This window comes from Aotus nancymaae, unplaced genomic scaffold (assembly GCF_030222135.1).
Source record: "Aotus nancymaae isolate 86718 unplaced genomic scaffold, 86718_ANA_hifiasm-v0.15.2.pri h1tg000009l, whole genome shotgun sequence".
Taxonomy (NCBI): Eukaryota; Metazoa; Chordata; class Mammalia; order Primates; family Aotidae; genus Aotus; species Aotus nancymaae.
In genome coordinates, this window is record NW_026988420.1 from 1,673,598 (window position 1) to 1,700,536 (window position 26,939).

At 52.3% G+C, this 26,939-nt stretch overlaps 1 protein-coding gene and 1 long non-coding RNA gene across 2 annotated transcripts; both read left to right on the top strand.

Moving 5' to 3' along the window:
* The first annotated feature begins 4,094 nt into the window (after positions 1-4,094).
* LOC105704904 (uncharacterized) lies at positions 4,095-6,631 on the top strand. Its single transcript, XR_001104564.2, has 2 exons — positions 4,095-4,296; positions 5,334-6,631. It is a non-coding gene; the product is annotated as an uncharacterized LOC105704904 (long non-coding RNA).
* A 2,852-nt stretch (positions 6,632-9,483) lies between these two features.
* On the top strand, positions 9,484-14,736 carry TEKT4 (tektin 4). Its single transcript, XM_012434416.2, has 6 exons — positions 9,484-10,017; positions 11,480-11,550; positions 11,919-12,062; positions 12,749-12,971; positions 13,581-13,735; positions 14,462-14,736. Exons 1-6 carry the CDS (start codon positions 9,484-9,486, stop codon positions 14,676-14,678), a joined length of 1,344 nt encoding a protein of 447 aa, XP_012289839.2. The 3' UTR covers positions 14,679-14,736.
* The last annotated feature ends 12,203 nt before the right edge of the window (positions 14,737-26,939 follow it).

The window sequence follows — 26,939 nt, forward strand, 5'->3', positions numbered from 1 at the left end:
TGTCTTCAGGGTTCATCCATGTAGTATGAGGTATCCAAATTCCCTTCATTTTGAAGACTGAATAATATTTCTTTGTACGGCTACACCACATTTTTTTATCCATTCATCTATCAGCAATGTAACTTGGGTTACATTCACCTGTTAGCTGTTGTGAATAATACTGTGAACATAGGTGTACAAATATCTCTATAGACTGTGCTTTCAATTCTTTTGGGTATTTGCCCAGAAGTGGCATTGCTGTGTCATATGATAATTCTATTTTTAATATTTTAGTGAGCATGGGAGACCTTTTACTGACATTATTATCTAGAAATGTTTAAGTTTTCAGAGCTTTTTATAAATAACCAGGTACTGCAATAGTTTGTGGGATGTTACATTTACTTGGAAATGTGGTTACCAAATGAAGGTAAGCATGTGAATAGGTCTAAGCCAGGGTGTGTCCCCTTCCTCCAGGGCTGGCTTTCCTTCAGCGTCAGGCATCACTCACATGCCCTGACCACAAAACTGCACAGGTTGGCAGCTTTAGAATGACAGGTTCATCACTTCTGGTTAAATTTAGTTTATTTTAGTTCTTCCTAAATGGAAATCACTCACTTTTCTCATGGTTCCCCTCCACCCTGCCATTAAAGATAGAAGCCCTCTCTTAGTGAAGTGTAATCTTCACCCCTCAGCTAGTCTCTGTACATACTTGCTTTCTATAAATCACTGCATTTAGTGTTCTTTTTCTCTGGAGCTTAAGGTTACTGGCATAACAACAATGGACTTGATTCACATTTGGTTTCAGCCATATTTATTTCCACCCATGCCACATATTAATGAATGAAATAATTTGACATAGCTAGAGAAAATATGGCACAATGACACAAATAAAGTAACTCAAACTTTCATTTGCGTTCCCTGTTGTCACTCATGTGTAGACGTAGTTGAGAAAGTGTAATCATAATTAACACTTGCAGGGCAGAGTCATCGTGCAGGGGTTGCACTTAGGATTAAACTGGAAAACTATGCAACCGTAGACCTTTCAAGTCACTGATAAGATATCCTGAACTGTTGAAAAGGATCATGTTTTCTGAATATCATGAATTCATGTAGATGAGCACATATTCTTTCTAGGCAACTCAACATCGGTTCTTTCACTATGTGGGGATACAGTTGTCCCCAGTAGCAGGTACATAATTTAGATGTAAATAGCATGTAATGCATGCATAGGCACTAGTGAAATTCATCCTAAAATTCATTGTTTTTACCTGTGAAATATTTATATTTTGTATATCTTATAAAATACTTAAAACTTCATTTTTTACTAAGTAACTAGTGAATATGCTGTAATTAAATTTAATGACCTCTTATATATACATGTTAAAAGAACAGAACAGTGTTTTTTGTACTGGGCAATATAAATTATCCTCTTTCTCTCTTTCTCTCTTCCTTTCTCTCTTTCTCTCTCTCTTTCCCTCCCTCCTCTCTCTCCCTCCCTCCTTCTCTCTCTCTCTTCCTTTCTCTTTCTTTCTTCTTTCTTCTTTTCTTTCAAGTTCTGCTCTTATCTCCCAGGCTGGAGTGCAATGGCATGGTCTCTTTCTTTCTTTCTTCTTTCTTTTTTCCTTTCTTTCTTTCGAGTTTCACTATTATCTCTCAGGCTAGAGTACAATGGCACAGTTTCTTTCTTTCTTTCTTTCCTTCTTTCTTTCTTTCTCTTCCTTCCTTCCTTTCTTCCTTCCTTCCTCTCTCTTTCTCTCTCTCTCTCTCTCGATCTCTCTCAATCTCTCCCTCTCTCTTCTCTCTTTCCTCTCTCTCTCTCTTTCTTTCTGATGAAGTTTCACTCTTGTTTCCCAGGCTAGAGTGCAATGGCTCGGTCTCAGCTCACTAAAACCTCATCTCCCTTTATAATTACTTTAAAATTTAACTCGCAAGTATATTAAATCTGTTCATTGCAAGATTAGAAACAACTTTTAGCGGAACTAATTTAAACAAGCCCTTCTTCCTTAGTCTTTTGAGTCTTCTATTTCCTGAAAATACCTACAGCCTGCAGGATAAGGGAGTTCACAGCCCGAAGGGCGAATGAGCCCGTGAGCAAATTGCCCAGAGCTACAACATTTAGGGTTTTTAGACCTTTAATTTTCCAAGTCATAGAAACTTGTAACAAGCTCGTCACATCTTTGTCTAAATGGCAACTGAATTTGTTCAAAGATAGGTTAAAAATGCATAAAACTATAAACTATTATCCACCATGTGCCACTATTTTTGCTTTAGGAATATGGATATGGACTCTGTGCATTTGGAAAACACTTTTATGTGTACACATGGGTAAAAAAATCTAATTTTGTGTAAATTAAAATACATTCGTTGAGGGTAAAAAGCATCCATTTGTTCTAAATTTATATATATTACTTGTATCTAGTACAGAATAAGTTATAAACTCCCATTGAGGAATCTTAGGTTTTATACGTATGTAAAGCTAAAGTAACTCTAAAGGGAGACACTTCAGAACAGGAAGGTTCTGGTCAAATGCTGAGAGTAGACATTTGCACTGAAGGTTCTGGTGAAATGTGGGTCACTAATTGCTCAACATCTATAATTTGCTAGATAGTCAACGGTTAAGTGAATATGTCATTTACCATGCTTCTCACACTAAAAGCTTTAACTTTTCTGCTGAAATATTTTCAATTTTCAGTTATTACTTCTGAGGGAGCCACTTGCAGCATTCTTTGTCATGATGTGCCTGTGTGCAGTAAGTGGAGCATTTTCAATACTTACCTCTACATTCTTCCCAGTTTTGCTTCCAATTTAAATCATAAAAGGCAAATGGGGAATGTAATTTGATACTCATAGAGTCATGTTTACCTTTAATGGACAAATATATGTCAGATACTTCAATGTTTATTACTATGACACTATGTGGTTAAACAATCCAAGTATGACCGTGTGTTTTGGGGTGCACTTAAAAGTAATAGTGTTTATGCAGCTCGCTTATGTAACTTACAAGTCTGGGTACTATTGCATTCAGGACTGAAATCTTGGGGTTTAGGGCATCAAGTCTTTCATTTTTAAAATAAGTGAAAGTTTGGGAGCTTGAGATGTAAAATCTATAAAGTTAATTTTTTCATTAGAATAAAAAAAACAAATTAATGACACACCAAATTACAAGTCCAAAAAGCTCAGAGAACACCAAGCTGCATGAATATTTTAAAAATATACCAGGAATATCATATTCAAACTGTAGAAAAGGTATAACAAAGATAAAATATTAAAATAAGGCAGAGGGAGAAACACATCATCTATGGTGGAACAGACATAAGAATTACATTAAACTTCTGTTTAGAATCCATGCAAATAAGAATTGTTGAAAAAATTGGAATACAGTGGATATTTATTATCCAAGTATTCATTATCTAAAGTTGTGAAGCAAAAATAATTGCAACATGAACATATTCACTAGCAATCTGAGCTCATGACATTAGTGTCTGTTATGGACAGAATTATGTCCCCCCAGAATTCCTAACCTGAAGCCCTATCCGCAGTGTGACTGTGTTTGGAGAAGGAGCTTTTAAGAAGATAAAGGTTAAATGGAGGCGGAAGGGTGAGGCCCTAATCTGTTAGGACTGGGGCCCTCATCTGAAAGGAAGAGACATCAGAGACCTCTCTCCTTCTCTCTGCACATACATTTAATTGTTAAATTGAAGTTTTTGTTAGAACATATATAGTGGCATTTTAATGCAGTGTTACTCCTCTACTTAAAAAAAAACACAAAATTTTGATAAATTCTTTGTTGAGGATGGAGATCAAAAATATCTTATTAAGAACCTTGTTTCTAATTCACATCTCTGAATTCAAAATATAAAAATATATAAGTGGTATTCTCTTTTTTTTGGTATTAGATTTTGGTAGATGTTGTAGAGATAGCGCTAAATATATAATTGACTACATTCTTTATGTATTTAAGTAAACATTGAACCAGAGGCAAATTTCCCGTGAAACTGGCGAGTCCTAAGTTTCACAGTCCTTTGATTGCACAGCCTCTTCCAGAGGTGAGACTCCAGCCATCGTTCCTATGGCTATATAATTATGTCAAATTTATACAGTTAAGATCCCTTAGCTGCAGTTAGTTAAGACTGATACCTCTTTAAACAATAATGTCACCTCTGTCATATCTCTCCGGGTGCCAAGAAACAATGGAGTAGCCATGGACAATTTCGAATCTGATTCAAAGACATTGAGTTGAGGAAGAATAGAATTTGGATTTCGTGGGTACATCCCTTTCACAGAGAAGGAAGACACTTGAACCTGCTGTGAGGAAGGGTGAGTAGGCTGAGGGTCATTGTGTTGAGTCACCTGTCATCATGACACAGAGGCTTAGGACCATGGGTCATAGTGCTGTGTAAATGCATTGCAGGACATGCAGAAGCACAATTTTGTGATAGTGGAGGTTTGCAAAGCACAAAGCTAAAAAGATTTTTTGTTGTTATTGGAAAATTATCACTGTCATTAGAAGTATGAATGTGCAAGCAGAATATTCTGTTCTCATCAGTACCTAATTACAACAGAATTTCTTTCCAACAGGCAAATACAGAATAATATATGAGACTACACAAACACTATTTTTAAAAATAATTCATGTGAAATAGGATTTATTAAAATTTGTGTGTTGCACAGACCTGCCACATTGCCATAGAGAGAATACCCGAAATATCCTTCTTATACACAAAAGAAACTTCATGGGAGTTTCCCATGTCTGAAAACAATATTTCAAATTCACATGAGCTCAATATTCATTTGTGAAACTGAAGACAAATTCTCTGAATTATTTTTATTCACTTAAAAATAATCAACCATGTCAGTTGAAAAACTTAATTGTATTTATTTCTATTCTCCAGAGAAAATAATATTATAAAACTGTTGTAATATAAAGGAGTGATCAAAGAACATACAGTCAAAGCAATAGGAAATATTTTTTCCAATAAGAAAAAATACCATAAATAATACATCAGGTAGTTAATAAAGAGTTTGGGTTTTGTGAGGTATGTGGGATTGTCAGCTTCTTTAAATTTATATTTTACTATAAATTCTTTTTAAATAAAAGCTTATATTTGTTCTTATTTTATATTCTTTTCCTTAAAATTCATTTCCAAAAGTATAGCTTTAAAGCACACAAAACTGGGATGTGCCTTTGTCTTTTGGGCAGATATAAGCTTACCATAACTAAAATTGAGCCTCAGAAAAATTAAGCATGCTACACAAACTTACCTGGAAATAAATACTGAAATGGAATTTTGAAGCCAAGATTATGCTATTTTGAAGCCTGTGCTAATGCTGTAACTCCTGTATACCCTTCTCAGGTGCGGCCAGACAGACACTAGCCCACTGATGGACAGACGGATATGGGCAGGATCCACCTCCCTGAACCACCCATGACTGCCACAGCTTCCTACAAAAGACACATCAGAGGACACTCCAGACAAATAAATGGTTTTCACTGGGGACTTAATTGTTTTAATAATAGGTCCTGGTGTATGAAAGTCCCACAATGTGTTGTGCACCAAGTTTTGAGAAGCAGGCAAACTATACGTTTTGTGGGTTTTTTGTTTCCTAAATGCATCTACAGGAAGACCAATATTGACTGAACGAAGTTTTCATTTAAAGGGCTAAAATATGTTTTGCGTTTTTCTATGTGGAAATTACTTTAAACCCAATGACTATTTATTGTATGATAGTTTATGATGTGTTTTGCTCATGGCTTTTAAGGTAAATTGCACCATCATCCACTACCATCCTAATTGCTTTAATTAAAGTCATTACCACACTACCGTCACATCCTAATTATGCATACAGAAAGGTAGACTTATTTTACATATGTGAACTAACCATTGTCAAAGCAAATGCAGATTGTATTCTGCAAGTAAAGTCTTTTTCTCTCTAAAATTTCTAGGGATTTTCTTCAAATGAAATTAATTCAAACTGAAGATTTTAGTTAAAAGAACTGAGTGCAGATTAAAGTCTTTTTGTGATTTCAACATAGTCAAGAGTACAACTGTGATATTTCATTGATGTTTACAGTAAAATGTCTCTAACCTGCAAACTTAAATATATCTCAAGCAGAGGGCAGAGTCCTGAATTTGAAACCAGAAATACTGGGTTTTTATATAAATGCATCATATATTTCTTTTATGATAATGAGCACATAACTCTCCTAAGCCTCACACCCACCAGCTCCTAAATAGGGATAATAAGTCCGCATCTATGCTGATGCCTTCACTGTTATGAAATGCTTACAGTATGATGTAAAGTAAAGTACAATGTAATCTCATTCCTAGGCCATCTTTGACCAGTTTTACACAGAAATGCATGCCAACTTTTCTGTTTGCAAGGATAATATCAAAGCAAACACCAGAAAGTTATATCTTTGATGCATTTCTTCAAAGTCATACACATAAGAAATAAACAGTCAAACCAAAGACAAAGGATGAACACTGTTTCAGAAAATATAAAGTCTTCCCCTTTCTTCTTTTGCCAAGGAAGTCCAATATGTTGACCATTTTTGTGCACACAATCAATTCTATTTAAGCTGGAAGTTAATGTCTCATTGTTTTCATTATTCTAAATAAACAACTTTTCCCTTGAGTATTGTCTAAAAATTGTACAGACATGTTAAAAACATATTTTGCTCTGCTTTTTCATGGTTGAGCTAATGATATGTGAAAAGGAATACAGATGGTATTTAATTATGAACAGGAAAGGATGTTCAATATCATTAGTCATTAGCAATTTGCAAATTAAGACAATGACTTATTAATATATATATATAAATGCATATATATGTATTAATACATATATATCAGAATGACTAAAATAAAAATAATAAAACATCAAACGCTGATGAGCATGAGTAAAAACTGGAGCTTTCACACATTATTGGTGGGAATGTAAAATCATACAGCTATGCCAAAAAAGAGTACAGCAGTTTCCTAAGAACCCGAGTCCCCAGGCCTGCAGGGTGAACCAAGGTCTCTGGCCCTGGGTGAATCAGGATAGGGTTCACGGGCCTTCCCAGGGTCATCCAGTGTCCAAGGTGCCCTTTGGTGGCCTCATCTGCCCCTCAGACCCTCTGCCCCCTCCGACTTGTCCCTGTCACAGGGACAGCCATCACAGAGCCATGCTCTACCCGCCGACTGCCCGGGGTTCTCTTAGCCCTCCCCTCCCCATCTCTGGGTCCTGACCAAGGTGCTATAATGGACACCCCCTGACCCAGGTCTCAGGGAGCTGCCAGCACCCTGGGGTCCCTGAAGCTGAGACCAAGCAAGACACATGTGGCCTGAGGGTCCCACTCTCTGGCTGGCAGACCCCAGAGGTGAGAGCACACTGGAGTGTCCTTCAGGGTGTCTTCACCCCATGAAAGAGCTGGGGGCTTTGGGAGTTTGCAGCTGGCAGGGGCGAGGGCCCACTCTCCGATCTCTGATGGGTGCTTGGTCAAATCCTGTTGGTCAGCCTGCAGAGCCAATTGCGATCACTAGATGAATCTGTGTCCCCTTAGCCTGGGATCTCCAAGCAGGCAGCACCCCTGCCGACGACTTCAGGGCACTTGGAAGTGAAGGTTGAGAGGTCGCCCATTTCCAGAGCTGGGGTCAGGCCCAGAGTTCTCTTCCTTGGCTCAGGTGGTCCCTCAGTTTCCTGGGGCTGCAGGTCAGGGGACAAACACAGGCAGTTCTGCTCTGCTCTGCCTACAGGGCAGTGCCCAGTGAATGCAGGTTCCAGACAAAAGGTGGAGCCAGGCATTTTATCCTGTGTGGGTTACAGCCTAGCCATCTGGGGAAACTGAGTCACAGCATGCCTCAAGGACATTTCGCAGACCACATCAGTTCCTGAAGGTCCCCTGACCTCCTAATCTTGTCAGGCAGTGAGAAGAGGCTCCCAGGTCTCATACCACAGGTTCTGGCTCAGTCTGGGTTGGGCTAAGTCTCAGGGCTGCTGTCCTCAAAGCCCCATCAGGAGGCTGTGTCAGGCCAGGTGCACTGTGGTGACAGGAGCACGGAGTCAGGGTTCTGGCGGCAGGAGAGGTCAGGGCCCTGGGAGGTCAGGTCCAGGAGGAGCGCACTGATAGACACATGGTGGGGCTGGAGAGATGCTGGGCGGGGTGGTGGGAGTGTCCCAGGAGCGGGGTAAGGCGGGGGTGCAGCGGGGGCTAGGGAGACCCTGGGTGTGGTGGTGGGAGTGGCCCACCACCTGTGGCTGATGTGTGGGCAGAGGCTATATGGTGGGAGAGGAGGTGGAAGTGGAGGTGGAGGGGGCAGGGCCCAGAGGGCTCTGCTGTAGGAGGGTCATGGACTTCCTGGTGAGGACTCCAGGGTGGGGGGTCCCCAAGGAAGCCGGGGCTTGTAGGACTGGGGCTCCCTAGGACTGAGTGTGCCAGGCAGGCTCAGGGGAGGCCGAGTCAGGAGCCACAGGCTTTTCACAGCCAGGCCAATTCCCCAAGGGGCATAGAACCTGGGCTGGGGTTCCCCTGGCCCCAGGATTGGGGGATTCTGGTGTGTCTTGGGGCACTTCCTGCCCATCCAGCCTCTGCCAGGCGGCCTGGCCCTGGGTGGCTTTGAGGGTGGCCTCTGCAGCACAGGACCTGCCTCCCCACTGTGGGGCAGACTTCGGCGTCTGACACTGGACACCCACCCACAGGCTGAATTCAACTCCCCAGCGAAAAGTACACTCACATTCCCTCCCCACTGTGCCCTGCCTGAGGGGGCCCTGGCTGGGACGTGGAAGGAGGAGGCCAGAGGCCAGGGCCTGCCTCTCAGGCAGTAGGTCCAGGAGTAAATGGAGCAGAGTCCCTGCAGGAACTGCCTCAGACTGTCCCTGAGGGGGCCTGGCCTAGACCCTCCCTGTGCTATCAGGCTGGAAGAGCAGCCACCTGTAGGGCGGGAGACATCAGGTAACACTATCAGCCAGCACCCCCAACACCCACAAGACAGCAACACCCCTCTGCCCTGAGGCGGCTGCAGGTGGGCAGAGCCTCCTCTGTCTTGTCCACGCTGAGCTCGGAGCTCTGCACAGGACGAGATCAGAGGGCAAACCAGAAACAACAAATGAATGAACCCAGGGAGGGGCCAGGGCAGCAGGTCCCCACCCACACCCTGAACCCTAAGAGTGGGACACAGAGGCTGGAGACAGGCTGGTCCCAGGATCCTCTAAGTGACAGGAACCCTTGGCCACTGCTGATTGCACGAGGTGGGGACAGGGAGGGCAGGGCTGGAGTTGCCTGGCCCTTTAAGAGGGCAGTTCTTCTTGTCCCCTAGAATGCCCCTTCCCCCAGCCACTGGAGGAGAGATCCCCGTTGCTCAGCAACAGGAAGATCTTGGTGTACAGTGTCACCCAGGCGACTGGGAGCCGCGTCCTGCTCTGGGACCGAGCCGCTGGAGCTGCCCCGCTGACCGCACGGGGCTGACCGCAACCAGCTGACCACACCCCTCACTCCCCTGGCCCTGGTAGACGGCAGGCACTATGGCGCAGACCGACGTGCTGCTGACCAAAGAGCCGGCCCCGCAGACGGTGCCGCCCTGCAAGCTGCCCTGCAAAGTGTCCGAGGTGGCCCGCAACACTGGCGCCTACACGTCCTCGGGCCTGGCCACCTCCGGCTTCCGCACCGCCAAGTACCTGCTGGAGGAGTGGTTCCAGAACTGCCACACGCGCTACCACCAGGCCTTCGCCGACCGCGACCAGTCCGAGCGGCAACGGCACGAGAGCCAGCAGCTGGCGGCGGAGATCCAGGCGCTGGCGCAGCGCACGCAGCAAGACTCCATGCGCAGGGTGGGCGAGCGGCTGCAGGACACGCACGGCTGGAAGTCGGAGCTGCAGCGCGAGGTGGAGGCGCTGACCGCGGAGACCGACTTGCTGCTGGCCCAGAAGCAGCGGCTGGAGCGCGCACTGGACGCCACGGAGGTGCCCTTCTCCATCGCCACTGACAACCTGCAGTGCCGCGAGCGCCGCCAGCACCCCAACCTCGTGCGCGACCACGTGGAGACGGAGCTGCTGAAGGTGCCAGCAGTCTGGGTTGGCCAGGACTTGTGGGCACAGAGAGGAGGGGCCCTGGCAGTTCATGTGGACAAGCCACGTGGCTTGCGGGAGCCCAGCCCTCTGCACGTGGGACCCCTGCGTCCCGAAATCTGGCCCCTTAGTGACAGACTGACTTCCAAGCAGCTGTTTCTCCTCTGGGTGCCTCTCCTCCTCCAACCCCTTTGACCTGGCACAGTCATCTTGACCCTGAGCTCCCAGGACTAAGCCACAGGGCCCCTCCCCAAAAATCGTCCCTGGCTGGGACAGTTGCTCCTGAGGTGGAAACCCAGTCCTGGGCCAGCAGTGTGGGTGTGGACAGGTGGCGTGGGGTGGGCTGGGAGCCACCGCTCCCATTCATCCTACACACAGCAGGGTCCTCAAAGATCTGCACCGGCAGGTCCCCCTCCTCCATGTTCCCTGTGCCTTCCTAATCCAGCCCAGCTTGTCTGTGGGGCAGCCTCAGGATGAGAGGGTAACTCGGTCCTGGCTCTGCTGCTGGCTCTGCAGAATTCTCTGACCTCTCAGAGCCTGGGGCCTCCTGAGAATGCACTGCAGGCCTATGGACATTCCTGAAAGATGTTGGTGGGGGCAGCTGGTCTCCTGCCACACCCCCAAGCTCAGGCCAGAACCTTGAGTCCCTCCACCCCACCTGCCTTCCCTCCTCCCTCCCTTCCCCTCCGCAGGCCCCTCCTCCTGCACCCTCTCAGTGCTTCAAGAACTCCTGCAGCTCCCCCAAACCCTCTGTCCACACCAAGGGCGCCTGCCCAGTGAGGAAAACACTGACAAACAGGAAGAGGCAAACCCACAGGACAGCAGGGCGCAGGACTGGGGCCCTGGCACACAAGGAGGTAGTTGGTGGTCGAGGCAAAGACCCCAATCACAGGGAAAAGACTTGTTCCTAAACACAGAAAATGAAACCAGCCAGGCAGTGTGAAGAAACACAGGGTGCCCCTCCTGTTCTTGGTGTGAGGACAGCCTTTCCCAGCACAGAGCCCAAGGGGCAGCCTGGGTGGGCATCTACGCCCCCAGGGTTGGAGTCCTCAGGGGCTGGCCAGGGGCCAGGGGAGGTGCCGTTCCTGGGTGCAGTAAGTGAGCAGCAGTGATGACCCCTAAGGCCTGGGGCATGGGAACTGCTACTGAGGGACCCTTCCAGCAGCCCATGGAAGGCCCTGGAGGAAAACACCCCACTTACAAGGCACCAAGGAGAATGCCCAAAAGCACAGGAACAAACCCAGTGAGAGAGCAGGGGTCGGAACCCCACTTTCCAGGAAAAATAGGCCTGCAGAGGAGCAGAGGGGTCTGACCTCAGGCACACAGCCAGGACTCAGGGCCCGGCACTCAGCTCCTTCTGGGTGCTCAGGCATTGACCAAAGCCTGCAGCAGCTGGGCCTGCTGGGATCCTCACAAGGGACTGGCTCTGGTGCTCAGGGCGTTTCCTCCCCAGGAAGCGGAGCTCATCCGGAACATTCAGGAGCTGCTGAAGAGAACCATCATGCAAGCTGTAAGCCAGATCCGGTGGGTCCCCCCGAAGGACTCCTGACCCCACTCACAGGTGGTCCTGGGACAGGGCATAGAACACAGGATCCTGAGGCTCAGAGCCCGCAGGGGCTGTCCCAGGTCACAGTGGAAGCGCAGGGCTGGGTGGGGCGGTTCCGTCCAGCCTGGGGTTCTGAGTGGCCAGAGAGCTCAGCTGCACAACTGATCCGCAGCCTGCCAGTCTGAGCAGTCACTCCTGGTCACTGCTGAGCATGAGGGCCGCCCGGGACAGTCCGGCTCAGAGCCTCCCTCTTGAAGCGGGCATTGGGGCCCAGCCTGCTGCGGGGAGGGTCCCCAGCAGGGCCCTCCTTGGGCACACACCCAGGCCCTGCCCTGCGCCGCCCCAGGCTGAACCGGGAGCACAAGGAGACCTGCGAGATGGACTGGTCGGACAAGGTGGAGGCCTACAACATCGACGAGACCTGCGGGCGCTTCCACAGCCAGAGCACCGAGGTGCAGTCTCACCCGCACTCCACCTCCTTCCAGGAGAGGTGGGCCCCAGCCCTGCCCCTGCGCTTGCCCTAGCTGTGGTTGCGCCTCCCCCTCGCCTGGGGGCCCCTTCGGGGCTGCTTCCCCCAGCCTGGCCCTGAGGCCCTTACCCCCGAGGGCATTAGGGCAACTGTCTGCCCCGGGGATGAGCAGGTGAGTAAGACCCCCTCAAGTGCCCAGCGCGCGCACAGCTATGGAACCCAGTCACTCGGAGACGGGACAGGGTGGGGGCGGAGTCAGCCCCAGGCCCTGGCAGGACTGCATTTCCGCTCACGGCCGGCAGAGGGCGCGCGAACACCGCCACTGGAGGGCAGCAAACTCCTGGGTGCGGGAAGGGGACACGGGGCTCTGGGTACTAGGGAAGAGGGATTACGGGGTGCTGCGGGGGGGGGGGGCTCGGAGGAAGCGATGCTGGGGACGGGGTCGCCGGGGCACGAGGGGACTAGGCGCCCGGTGTGGGTATGGGGAGGGAGGACGCAGGCGATTTGCGGGCGGGGGGCACTCGGGAGCAGGGAGCCTGAAGGGCTGGACTTCGTGGGGTAGCGCGGGGTGCACCGGAGCCCGTGCGGGCCCTCCAGAAGTTCGGGGCGCGGGCAGGACACGGGGGCGAGGGACGCTAGGGGGCGGGGCAGGGCCCCCAGCCTTTACAGTGCCTCCCGACCCCTTCCCTGGCTGCCCCCGCCTGCAGCGCGTCCACGCCTGAGACCTGGGTCAAGTTCACTCAGGACAATCTGTGCTGCGCCCAGCGCGAGCGCCTGGCCTCGGCCGACCTGCGGGTGCTGGTGGACTGCATCCTGCGCGACGCCTCCGAGGACTTGCGGTTGCAGTGTGACGCCGTGAACCTGGCCTTCGGGCGCCGCTGCGAGGAGCTGGAGGACGCAAGGCACAAGCTGCAGCACCATCTGCACAAGGTGGGGCGCCCTGAACCCCCGGGAGGGCTCCCGAGCTCGCCCACCACTCTGCTCCCTCATCACCTGGCCTGGGCCCTCAACACCTCCCTCCTCTGCCCCACCCACCCTGAGGGACCCCAGAAGCAGATGCCAGTCCTCCTCAAACCTACATAAAACCAGATGACATTGGGTACGATCGGTGGGTTGCCACCCCCATGACTGGGCAAGAGGAGCTGTGGGGAGGATGGAGGTAGGAGGAGGTCTGGGGAGCACTCACCGCCCAGGGGGTCCCCAAGAGTCCTGGCCTGGCAGGCAGGGCTCTGACTCTTAGGGTATCAGCGTGGCCTTTCCTACCTGTAAGTTCCGAGTCCTTGAGCAGGGTTCGGGTCCTGGTGACCACCAGGGATGGGAGTTCTTGGACCAGAGTGAAGGGACAACAGGGTGCCTGACTCTCCAGAGCCCTCTGGGGACCCCGTGCACATTGTGCCTTCAGCCACGCCTCCCCGGGGCCCCTGGACAGGGCTGCCCTCTGGACACAGCCCAGGGCTCGGGTAGGACCAGGCTGGTCTGGGGCATTCCATATGCCGGGGCATGGGGGCGCAGGCTCAAGGGCCACTGTCCTGTCTGCAGACGCTGCGGGAAGTCACAGACCAGGAGCACAACGTGGCAGCGCTGAAGCAGGCCATCAAGGACAAGGAGGCACCTCTGCGAGTCGCCCAGACCCGGCTGTACCTGCGCTCACACCGGCCCAACATGGAGCTGTGCCGCGACGCTGGCCAGTTCAGGTGCTGCCTGGGCCTCTGGGGCGGCCCCGGGTGGCCCCGTCCACCTCCTCCCCGCCTCTCTGATCTTGGGCTCCTATGAACACCCCAACCCCCCCCACACACATCCCCTGCAGGTATTGAGAGGGGAGGGAGACCTTGGGGCCACACGAAAGCATGCCTTACACACACAGGCACAGACACAACACTGGGCAGGTCATGGGTGGGGGGTCCCAGTGCCAGGGACCTGTGCCCACGTGCTCTTACCCACCCTGTGCTGCCTCATCTTCCTGGAAAGAAGCTCCTTCAACAAGGTGAACTCCCGAAGGCCACAGGGCCAGAGAGACCAGGCAGGGCCATTCCCTGCTGCCCTGAGGGTGCTGTCCACATCTCTGGTGGAAAGCGTGACCCATGCCTGGGCTCCAGGAGCAGATGCTTATCCTTTTGTTTCCCTGGTTAACGGGTGCTCAGTGGCCCCTTCTGAGCATAAGAACCTTTCTTCCTTCCCTGCCTCTCAGTTCCTTCCAGGAACTGGGGGCCTCCCTCAGACATAAGGAATGGCAAGAACTGAGCCTGGTGGGCTGATGGGCCACTTTCCTGGTGGGGTTCCCTTAGGAGTTCTTTTGTGGAGTCTTGCCAGGACCTCCTGCCTGCTTCAGTTAGGGCCTGTGAGTTTTGGGTCCCCAGCTGCTGGGAATGTGCACAATTCTGCCCTCCCCAGCCCCGGCTCACACCCCTCAACATCCCCAGGCTGGTGAGCGAGGTGGAGGAGCTGAACATGTCCCTCACAGCGCTGCAGGAGAAGCTTCTAGAGGCGGAGCAGTCCCTGCGAAACCTGGAGCACACCCGCATGAGCCTGGAGAAGGACATCGCCTCCATGACCAACAGCCTCTTCATCGACCGCCAGAAGTGCATAGCCCATCGCACCCGCTACCCCACCATCCTGCAGCTGGCCGGCTACCAGTGAGCAGCTGGCACAGCACTTCCCCCCATCCCCCAAATAAACAGCACATTAGCTTTCTGCACTGAGTGTGTGTGCCTGGTGGGGACTCCAGTTGCTGCCTATCTGAGCTGGCCTTTGGGTCCCCTGTGAGGCTGGCTCTGCCTATGGACTCATCATCCCAACTGTGGGAGACAAGGGGTCAGAGCCAAGGACCAGGAGTCCCTGTGCCTCAGAGGACAGGATGTGCCCAGGTGGCGACTAAGGATCCATAGCACAGCTCAGGTGTGGCTGCATACCATGTGTCCAGCCCAGGGCCAGGCCATCCAGCTCCTCCTGCTCCCTGCTCCCCCAGTGCTGGCTCCTCCATTCCTTCACCAGGGTCTTTGGGCCTTGGGACATCTTTGGGACCTCTGCATCTCCCCAACTCCTCCCCCTGCCCCTCCAGGCCCCAGCCTCAGCTCACATACCCCTAAGGACAGGCTCAGGGCCGCTTGTCAGGCTCAGGGCCTCCTTGTCGCACCCTGGAGGGGGTGGCTGATGGAGAGCTGAGTGTGGGGGCTGCCAGCGAAGGGGGCCTGGGAGAAGGCTGGTGGCACCAGGCTGGGGGGCGCCAAGCTAGGCGCCATCCTGAGCATATGGCAGGTGTGAACTCCTTTAGGCCTCATTACAGCCTCACCATCATGTGCATTTTACAGCAGGGAAAACAGGCCTGGGGGGGTCCCTGCACCCACTGTGCTCCCACCCTAGGGCCAGGTTGATGCAGGGGAGGCCAATGACAGCAGTGATGGGAGTGACTCCCCAGCCAGAGAGAGACTGAGGGCCCTAGCCCCCCAGGCTTCATGACAGTGCAGAGCCAGACCCTGGGGCTGCTGGGCCAGACTGGTAAGGGCCACCTCCTCATGCTGAATTTCCTGCTGACCTCCAGATTGTCCACCCCCACCCCTGAGGCCTTCTGGGCACTGGCAACTGCTGCTAACCCACAGGCCCCTCTGTGGAGTCCCTGTTGGCCTGGCCTTGAGCTCCTATCCATGGTGTAGATCAGGTGTGACTTGCTCCAGGAAGCCCCAGACCCCAGTCCCTGGGCTCCTAGGGACAGGGAGAGTGGCTGAGGCTGATTCAGGCCACCACGGTGGGCAGGAAGGTGGACGCCCACCCTAGGCTGTCTCAGGGCCCTCTTCCCACACTTGGCCCACACCCCAGCCACCCTGGGCTTCTGGCACAAGGATAAAGTAAGCTCTGGCAGCACTCGCCTGGAAGACACTGTGGTACCTCCCATCCCCTGCAGTTCGGGGAGGGAGGGGCTGCTGGCCCGTGGCTGTTAGTACCGGGTCAGGGTGGGAATGGAGAGGGCCAGGCCCTGCCATCTGAAGGGAGCAGGTAGATGTGCCCCAGCTAGAGCACGGCCCTCTCCCAAACCCAGCCTGTCCTAACCCTCAGTGATCCCGCACCCTAGAGTCAGTGCTGTGCTCTGTCTTCACCAGAGTCCAGTGGAGCCTGGACACAGCTGCCGCCCTCTGTGTTGGGGTCACCCTCAGCCATCCTGTGTTGGGGTTCCCTCATCTTCCCCCTTGTGCGGTAGTTCCTAGAGATCACTCTCACAGGCATCAGATACGTGTCCCTGGTGCGGTGCCCACTGTCCAGCCCACACTGGCCTCCCTTGCTCTACTCGCTGGCGCTAGGCCTGTCTCACCCTTGTCCCAGGCCTGACATGGAGTTGGGCAGGCAGCAGGGTCTCAGCTGGTATCAGCATGGCCAAAAAGGACTCATCATAAAAAGTGCTGGCCCCAGAACCCAAGGGGAAGAGGTGCTGCTTCTATGGTGAGCTGGGCCACCTCCTCTAGGAAGCCTTCCTCCTTGGAGCTCTGTGGCCATCGTGGGCTTGCAAGTGTCGAAGGGGACTCAGCACACAGGGAGGCCTTGTACTGGGTGAAACAGTACCACCCCTCAAAATTCATTTCCATTCAGAACCTCAGAATGTGACCTTCTTTGGAAATAGGGTCTTTGCAGATATAATTAAGTTAATGATCTTGAGACGATGTCATCCTGGATTTAGTGTGGGTCCCAAATCAATGACTTGTGTGCCTTCATGAAGAGGAAAATAGACAGACATACAGCAAAGACCGTGTGAGGACAGGGGCAGATACTGAAGCATGCAGCCCCAGGCGAGGGACGCTAGGAACCCCCAAAGCTGGAAGAAGCAAGGATCCTCCCCAGGAGTCTCCAGAGCGAGTGTATTCCTGCCCACACCTTGATTTTGGACTTTTGGTCTCTAGAACTGAGAAAGAGTAAATTCCTGATGATGTAAGCCATCACTACAGCAGCCCAACACCAATATAGTTCAGTCTGGGCAGGCTCCTCTCTCTGTTGTTGTTCTAGGTTTTTCTGAGACAGAGTCTGGCTCTGTCCCCCAGGCTGAAGCACAGCGGCACGATCATAGCTCACTGTAACCTCCATCTCCTGGGCTCACGCCATCCTCTTGGCTTAGCGCCGCCCCCCCAGCTGGGACTAAAGACAGTGTTGCCATGCCTGACCAATATTTAATATTTTTTATGTTTTTGTAGAGATGAGGTCTTACTGTGTTGCCCAGCTGGTCTTGAACTGTTGAGCTCAAGTATCCTCCCACCTCAGCCTCTCAAAGTGTTGAGATTACAGGTGTGAGCCACTGCACCTGGACAAATGCAGCTTAAGAACCAAAAATAATAATAGCGGGACAATTAAAAGAGAAAACACAACAAACATAAAATGGATAAAGAGATAAAAGTGGAAATGAAAACCAACATGGTAACATGAAAGACGCTAACTCAAATTAGCAGATTTGAAAACACTAAATAGGGCCTTTAACATGAGGAATGTGGCCATTGGTAGAAAAATCTCAACTGATGGTTTCAATAGCAGATTAGACTGGCCAAAAGAGAATACAGGAGTTGGAAGACAGCCCTGAAAAAGTCACACAGACAATGCCTCCCAGAATAACAGCAGGTAAGAGACTGCGGCTGAGCTGCAGACAGATCAGAGTTTTCATATTGGAGATACAGGCCAAATCCTGAACAATGAGTCATTACTTAGACCCCAATAAAGAGGGTGGGAGACCCTGGGAAACACCTACACATTAAGAAAACCTCCAGGCCGGGCACAGTGGCTCACGCCTGTAATCCCAGCACTTTGGGAGGCTGAGACGGGTGGATCACCTGAGGTCGGGAGTTTGAGACCAGCCTGACCAACATGGAGAAACCTCACCTCTACCAAAAATACAAAATTAGCTGGGCATGGTGGTGCATGCTTGTAATCCCTCCCGGCTACTCAGGAGGCTAAGGCAGGACTGCTTGAGTCCAGGAGTTTGAGGCTGCAGGACAGAGCAAGGCCCTGTCTCAAACTAGGACAAACCCCTCCAACACTGTGAAATGTGCAAAGAGGCTCCTGACTCCCCCAGATGATATGTGGGTGTCCAGTCTCCAGCCCAGCATGGCCACCAAGCAGCACAGCACCCCCAGAATGCCCCCGGGACCCCGGTGGACTCAGGTGGGGTCAGTGCAGTTTTCCTGGGGCAGGAAGCAGCCTAGGTGACTGGGCTGTGGCCCGATGCCAACTCTGAGGGGCATTCCCAGACAGGTTGGGGTGAAGAGGAGGGCAGGGGTAGGGGTAGCCAGCGTTCCCCTCTCTTGGAATGGGACCATGATCCCCCTTCCCTTCACTCTGGCCAGTAGGGGAGGCAGGTGGGCCTGGGCCTGGCAATGGTGGGGCTCAGCGCCTTAAGAGACATGACAAAGGCCAGCACAGCTTCCCCGGCTTTCCTGCAGCTCCTGTCAAGATCCATGTCTTGGGGGCTCAAGATAATTGGCTGAAAAGACAAACGAGGGCATCACCCAGGGGCAGGTTAGAGGATGGGCATAGCTTGGGGGTACGTGAGACTTGGCTAGAGGCGGGACTCGCAGGTGGTGAAGGGAGGGTCTGTTCAAGGCCCCTGACTCTCTCCACGGGCTGAGTGCCCCACCCTCTCCAAACCCTGACCCCGTGGGTCCTCCCGGGACCCCCAGGTTCCCACATGAAGCCCCATCTGCCCCAGACCCCACCTGGATGACACCCCAACTCCTTTCTGCTCCTCCCAGCTCTAGCGGTGAATGGGACCCTGCTCCCTGGACCCTGCCTGGGCAGTGAAACCCAGAGCACTTGGCGGGCCTGAAGCAAAAGGGAAGGTGGCCGGGAGCTCAGGGCCCACTTCAGAAAGCTAGGGCTCCCAAAGGGGACCAGCGTCCCTGCCCACCTGGTGGGGATGCCCAATGCCCAGACACCCTGCTCAGCCGCACCCCAGGTCTCTCCTCAACCAGGCTCCAAACCTGAGGACACTGAGGCAGGGCCTGGACTCATGGGAGAGGGGTCAGAGGCTCGGCCATGCACATGGTCTCCGTTGACACTGCGGGCCTCTAATGCCATCTGGTGGGTCCAGCGATCCGTGAGGGAGGCTGGGCCAAGCCAAGCTGGGTCCGCAGCTCCAAGGACCTGGACAGACCTGGCCAGAGACTCGCAGCAGGGGTGGATGGGCCACGGCCAGCTGCAGCCACGGTCATGCCTGGACTAGGGTGAGGGCAGAGGAAGGGAGAACCAGGATCCCAGTGCCCCCAAGGCCTGGCAGGGACCAGCTCCTGATAGCCTTGACTGGGCAGCCTCAGTGGCTGAGTCTTTCACTGTCTCTGAGCCTGCTGTCCTCGGCAACTGGGGGCCACAGTGATGTCAGCCTGCCTGCTACACCTGGTGTTTCCAGGAGAGCCCTGCCCTGAGCCTGCCCCAGGCCCAAGTCTGTCCCTTAAAAACCCCTGGATTGGCAGGCCCCGCTCCAGGGCCCCCATAGCCCTCTCACGGCCCCACAGCCCTGATCCACATCCCTCCTCTTGGGGATCAGTTCTCCGAGTCTCTGAAACCTCAAGGCGTGCACGGCATGGACAGGAGAAGAAGGGCGAAATGAGAACAGCCTTGACCAGATCACTGCTCTGTCCTCCCCTCAGGGACCTGCCCCCAGTGCTGCTCCAGGTGGGCTGGCCCTCCCCATGGCTTGAAAACCCCAGCTCAGCCCCGCTCTGGGCACGACCCCATCACTGGACTCTCCAACCAGACCTGACCCCCCACAGCAGAAAGACCCCAGCAGGCTCCAGCCCCACAACCACTGGTCTGAGGACCCCTGACCCTGACCAACCTCAACCCACAAGGCCACTGCCAATATGGCGGCCCAGCTGGCTCATTCCCGGCCTGGCCCTCCCAGTTCCTGCAAGAGGCTGGGCCCCATGGAGAGTGGCTTACACCTGGTGGCCAGGGTGCCCATGTACCCTGCGTGGCTAACATCCGTGGTGCAGCCTCGCCAAAGCCAGGGTGCACAGTGGCTACTGCACTGCCCTGAGGGTGAGCAGCCCTGAGGCCACATAGATACCTATAGGGTCCAGCCCTACAGGGTTCTGTGAGCCTCTCCTGGCTGCTGTGGAGATGAGAAATTATAGAAATAAAAGACACAAGACACGGAGATAGAGAAAAGAGAGTTGGGGCCCAGGGGTCCACTGCTACCCAAATCACGGAGACCAGCAGTGGCCCCAAAAGCTGGGACACTCTCATTTTTATTGAGTTGCAAATCTGGGGGCAGGGTAGGTAGGGCGGGCCTTGGTGGTCGGTGACTGGGGGCAGGGTAGACAGGGCGTGGCAGTGACAGGGTCAAGTATATCACGTGTCATTCAGGTAGGGGCTCAGGAATTTCTGGCACCCAAAGTGAGGTAAGGAGCATAAGCATCAGCACTTTTTCCATACTTATCAAGAAAGAACTACAACATTAAGATTTATATTACTATTACTGATTATCTTTCCTAAGACAAAGGGAACCAGGTGCAGAAGCAGAGCATGAGAGCAGACATGGAACGTGACCGCTGAAGCACAGCATCACATAGAGACAGTTAAGCCCCCGATGTCTGTGGGCTTTGCTGACAGCCATCAGGCCTCATCACAAGAGCCTGAAGAGGCGAAGTTTTCTCCTAACTTCCCCAGGAAGGAGATGTCTCGGCTAAACAGCGGGCGCCTTCACAGCGCTGGCACTGCCGCACAGCCGAGGCGCCCTCCAGCAGCCCTTATGCGGGCGTGACAGAGGGCTTAGAGCATCTTGCCTTAGTGTCATTAATTTCACAATGTCACCCCAGGTTCCCACTTCCGACCTGATAAGCATTAGTAAAAGAATTAAGATCACCTATGAATAACCAAGATCACGTATGAATCACTAATAACCACTACATTTATATTTCTAATTCCTTTCTTCTTCATTATTTATATGGAAACAGGCTGAGGCCTTTTGCTCCTGCATTGGCGCTTATGGGATCTCCCCCCTACAGATACCTACACCACAGGTGGACATGAGGCCCCAGGTACATACCCAGTTCCCAGGTGATTCAGGCCCTAGATGAACAGTGGGTCCTAGATGAACATCAGGACCAAAGTGGATACCCAGGCCCCTGGGAAACATCAGGCTCCAAGTGCACACCAGGACCCATGTGGGCAACCAGGTCCAGAGGTACATCGGGTTCCACATGGACACCCAACCCCCAAGTGGATATCAGGCCCCCAGGTGTACACACCAGTCCTGAACAACTGAAAGGTCACATATTCTCTGGCCAAATGCAATAAACTCATCTCCCCAGAAAACAGATATTTGGGAAACTGAAAAGTACACTTCTCAATCATTCTCAAGTCAAGGAACTCATAATAGAAGGCCAAATACATACAGAAGGAAACCACCATGAAACTCCCACATCCAACAGGAGTGCAAGGCTGCTCCACTAGTCCCAGAGCAAGACCCACCACGGGCTTTGCATGGAGGGCGCGCGGATTAGAAGGGAAGAATGGAAATGTGGGACCTGAGGTTCTTATGTTGGAAGAGTAAAAGGCAACTGTGCATACCAGGACGTCCAAGAAACAAAGAGTGACATGGAGAAATAACTTACCCAGGCCTGGTTTCCCAAGAAACATTAGAAACCACATTGCAAAATGAAATGACAGGCTGAATCAAGCCCTGTCTAGATTTTCAACTATGGGTCTCTCCTAGATGGCTTAAAAGCCTACAAATTGCTGAGGCCACCCTGAACGTGTCCTACCCAGCTTGCAGTAATTCATCACTGGACAAAGATACAGAAACCAATGCAGGTCCGGAGCTTACCTTGGAGAAGTTTCCTGCAGTCCCTGGGTGCCACTGGTTGGCTCTGTGGCTTTCTTGGAGGGCCGTGTCCTCAGCCAGGCCCCCTCCCTCAGCTCCAGTGTGTGGCCACTAATGACCCGAGCGGACTGGGCCTGGGCTCCTGGCGCCCTCAAGGAGCCGCCTGTGTGCTCACATGGGTTCCTGGCAACAGGCAGTGCAGTGCTATCCCTGTGGGGAATCATTCTTTTCCCATGGGCAGACTGGTGGGGCATGGCCCCCGGGCCCCAAGTCTAGCACCTGCCTGAGATTTTCATTCCATTGGCAGAAAAGCAGGGGCGACTTACCCAGGCACTGCCTTCCTCACTGTGTGTGCAAAAGGGCGAGTTCCTGGATGACCAGAGGCAAGGCCAGGGCAATTCCTGACTCATTCTCCCCAGGAAGAGGGTTGGTGCATAAGGACACACCCCCTTCAGGTGGACTGGCCCTAGTGGACACTAAGGTCCCAGGAAAACATGAGGCCACAAGTAAACACTAAACTTCACACACCAAGTTGACACGAGGCTCTGGGTGGACACCAGGTCCCAAGGGGACTCCAGTCTCTTCATGGACATCAGGCCCCAGGTGGACATCAAGTCGCAGTTTGGCACGTAGGCCCCAGGTGGAAATCGGGCCACAGGTAAATGTCAGGCCCCAGGTAAACACCAGGCCCCAGGTGGACACAAGCCTCCAGGGATATACCCCAAGCAGAAACTAGGTCTCAAATGGACATCAGGCATCTTGGTGCATGTCAGGTCCCAGGTGGACACATAAGCCCCAGTGGAACTCCAGCCCACACTTGAACTCCAGGTTCCAAGTGGATGTCCAGGCCCCCGGTGAACAGGAGGCCCCAGGTGGACAACAGGCCTCAGCTGGATGCCTAGACTCCTGATAAACATTAGGCCCCAGGTGGACACCCTGGACCCAGGGGAACATCTGGTTCTAGATGGACATCAGGCTTCAGGTAAATGCGCAGTCCCCATGTAGACATCAGACCCCAAGTGGACTCCAGTCCCCAGATGGAAATAAAGCCTCAGGTGAACACGGACTCAAGGTGCACATCAAGCACCAGGCTCACACCCAGGCCACAGTTGGACACAAAGCCACAGGTGGACAGCCATCCCACCAAGGATACCAAAGACTCAGGTGGATATCCAGGCTCAAGAAAAACATGAGGCCCTATGTAGTTAGCAGGTGTAGGATGGACACTTGTCTCCAGGTAAGCACTCAGGCCCCAGGAGTACAATAGGCCCAAGGTGGATACCCAGTCCCCAGCTGAATATCAATCCCCATGGGATAGCAAGCTCTACATATATGCCTAGGTCCCTGGTGAGTATCAGGCCCCACGGGGACACCCAGACCAAAGCTAGACATGTGGTCCCAGGTGGACACCTGGGACTCAAGTAGATATTTACACCCCAGGTTGACATGAGGACTCAGAACACCAGGTTTCAAGGGACCAGGAGGCCCCAGGTGGCTATCAGGCACCAGGCTGACACTCAGGGCACAGGTGGACATAAGGCCCCAGAGGAAAAACAGGTCCAAGGTGGACACCTAGGACCAAGGTCAACAACAGGAATCAGGTACATACCCACACCCCAGGTAGAAACCCAGCCTCAGGCAGAAACCAGGCCCTAGCAGGACACCAGGCCTCAGGAGGATACCCAGGAACCCAGTAAACATCAGGACACAGTTGGACACCAAAACCCAAGTGGACGTCAGGCCCCAAATGGTCACTGAGGCCCCAGCTAAATGCCCAGGTCTCAGAGTCAAAACCAGGCCCTTGATGGACACCCAGGTCCCAGGTGGACATGGCGCCTCAGTTGCACACTTGACTCCAAATGTGCCTCAGGCCCTGGGTGAATACCTAGACCCCTGGTGAACACCAGGCCCCAGGTGCACATCTAGATCCCATGTGGACCTCCGGGCCCAAAGACACCTGGGCCTCAGGTACCGGGAAACACGTAGGCCCCAGGAGGACATCTGGTCCCAGGTTGTCACCCAGTCCTCAGGTGGACACGAGGTGCAAGGAGAACTTCAGGCTCCAGCTTAAATCAAGCCCCAGGTGGACACCCAGGCCCTAGGTAAATACCAGCTCCCAGGTTTTCATCAGGTTCCAGGTGGACATTAGGTCCCACGTAGACAGTGGACTCTAACTAGACTTCAGTCCCTAGGTTCACAGTCTCCCCTCAGGAGGATACAAGTCCCCAGGTGACTGTCATACTCCATCTGAACATCAGTCCCCAGGTGGATAATCTAGGAAATAAGAAATAACACGTTAATGAAGATGTGAAAAAATTGGAAAATTTGCACACTGTAGGTAGAAATATAAAATGGTGCAGCCACTGTGGAGAACAATATGGCAGTTTCTCAAAAAACTCAACATAGAATCAACATATGGTCCAGCAGTTCTACTTCTGAGAATACTTTTGTAAGGGTTGAAAGCAGAGTCTCAGAATATTTGTACCTCCATTTTTTTTTTTTTTTTTTTGCGACAGAGTCTTGCTCTATCTCCAGGCGCCAGGCTGGAGTGCAATGGCGCGATCTCAGCTCACTGTAACCTCCACCTCCAGGGTTCAAGCAATTCTCCTGCCTCTGCCTCCAAAGTAGCTGGGACTACAGGTGCATGCCACCACGCCAAGGTAATTTTTGTATTTTAGTAGAGACGGGGTTTTGCCACGTTGGCCAGGATGGTCTCGATCTCTTGACCTCGTGATCCGCCCGCCTCAGCCTCCCAAAGTGCTGGGATTACAAGTGTGAGCCACCGCGCCCGGCCTGTACCTCCATGTTAATAGCAATCTTATTCACAATGGCCAGAAAGTAAAAGCAACCAGGTAACCACCAATGGATGAATGGTTGCTATTGTTACTTTTCTTATACTGCATATGCATGTCCCACATTTCCACTTTCTTCCTTTCCAATCTGTGTGTATTCTGAGCAATGCCTATGGTAGGTAACATCAGGCCCCAAGTGAACACTCTGACCCCAGGTGGAAATCTAGCCTCAGATGGACATGAGGCTCCAGGTAAACACCCAGTCCCTATGTAAATATCGGGCCACAAGTGGATACCATTCCCCAGATAAATATAAAGCCCAGGTCAAAACCCAGTCCCCAGGTGGCCCTCAGGCCCAAGGTGGACACAAAACCAAAGGTATACATCTGGCACCAGGTTCACACCTAGGCCACATTTGGACACAATGCCACAGGTGGACACCAGGCCCAAGAAGGATATACCAATGCCCCAGGTGGACATCCAGGCTCAAGGGAGACATTGGGCCTCTGACACACAGCAGGCCCAGGGTAAACATCAGATCCCAGGTGGACAACCAGGTCCCAGGTAGATATTAGGTGTCAGTTAGACAAGAGGCCCCAGGTACATACCCAGTCCCTAGGTAAAAAGCAATGCCCCAAACAGGACTCAGGCTCACAATTGATACCAGGCTCCAGATAAACATCAAGCTCCAGGGGACACCAAGGTCCCAGGTAAACAACAGCCTCCAGGAAGACACCAGGCCCAAGGTGGACACTCAGGCCCCATATGAACACTAGGCCTCAGGTGGACACTAGGCCACAGGTAAATACCCAGTCCCCCGGTGGACAACATAGCCCAGGCAGACACAATGGCCCCAATGAACACCAGGGCACCACAGGACAGCAAAACCAAAGGTGATACCCATGTCCCAGGTGGACACCAGGCCCCAGGTAAACATCAGGGCCCAGGTACACATCAGGCTGCAGGTGGACATCAGACTCCAGCAGGATCCCCGGGACCCAGGTGAACATCCAATCTCAAAATAGACATCAGGCCCTAGGAAGACAGCAGGCTACAGGTGAACATCAGGGCCCCTGTGGACACCTAGGCCCCAAGTAGAAAGAAAAAAGGTTGCAAGTGGATACCCAGTACCCAGGAAGACCAACTAGGCTCTCAGTGTACACTAGGTTGCAGGTGCATGTCAGGGCCCTGGCAGACACCCAGGACCCAGGTAGAAACCAGGATACAAATGAACATCAGGCCCCAAATGGACACCAGGCTCCAGGTGGACATCAGGCCCCCGGTAGGTATCAGACCCCAGGTGAACACCCAGTCTCAAGGAAGACTCATACCTCAGAAGTATCCCTAGAACCCAGAAAGCCATAAGGTCCCAGGTGGACATCAGGCCCCAGGAGAACACCTAGGCCCCAGGTCAACATCAGTCTCCAGGTGAACCAAGTGGAAATCAAAATCCCACATGTCCAGAAATTAGACCCCATGTGGACATCCAGACCCCAGGAAGTCTTCGGGCGTCAGTGGACACTCAGGTTCCAGGTGGACATTCAATTCCAAGATGACACTCAGGCCTCAGGTGAACAGCAGCGCAAGAATTCCAGGCCCCAGATGAATAGCAGATCCTAGGTGGACAGCAGGATCCTGGTGGACACAAGGTCCCCAAGTGGATACATAAGACCCTGGTGAACAGTGGGCCCCACATGGACACCCAGGCCCCAGAAGAACACCAGGCCTCAGGAGTATATGAAAATTCAAATAAACACTAGGTCCCAGGCTGAAATTAGGTCCAAGGAGGACATCAAGCTTCAAGTGACAACCAGGCCCCAGGTGGCTATATAGGCCCAAGTGGATACCAAGTACCAGACTGACATCCAGGGCCCAGGTAAACACCAGGTGCCAGAAAAACGACAGGCACAAGGTAGACATAGGCCCCAGGTGCACACCAAATGCCAAGTGCATACCTAGGACCCTGGTAAGTAACAGGCCCAAGGTGAAAATTCAGTCTCCAGGAGAGCACCAAGCCCCAGGCAAACACCAGGCCCCAGGAGGACACCAAGATACAAATGGACATCAGGCCTCAGGTGGACACACCAGGATCCAGGTGGACATCAGCCCCCAAGTAAGTGTCAGGCCCCAGAAGAACACCCAGTCTCGAGGTAGACATCAGGCCCTAGGGAGACAGCAGACACCACGTGAATACTGTGCCCCAGGTGGACACCAGGTGTCAAGCAGACACGCAGTCCCCAGGTGGACACCAGATGTCAAGCAGACACGCAGTCCCCAGGTGGACACCAGGTACCAGGCAGCCTGATGAGGCTCCAG

What these genes read in the sequence shown, in the direction of transcription:
- TEKT4 (XM_012434416.2), top strand. Translation starts at nt 9,484, where the DNA reads ATGGCGCAGACCGACGTGCTGCTGACCAAAGAGCCGGCCCCGCAGACG. An exon ending in TGGAGACGGAGCTGCTGAAG is followed by an intron (nt 10,018 to 11,479) that starts GTGCCAGCAGTC and finishes TTTCCTCCCCAG; the next exon opens with GAAGCGGAGCTCATCCGGAA. An exon ending in CAAGCTGTAAGCCAGATCCG is followed by an intron (nt 11,551 to 11,918) that starts GTGGGTCCCCCC and finishes GCGCCGCCCCAG; the next exon opens with GCTGAACCGGGAGCACAAGG.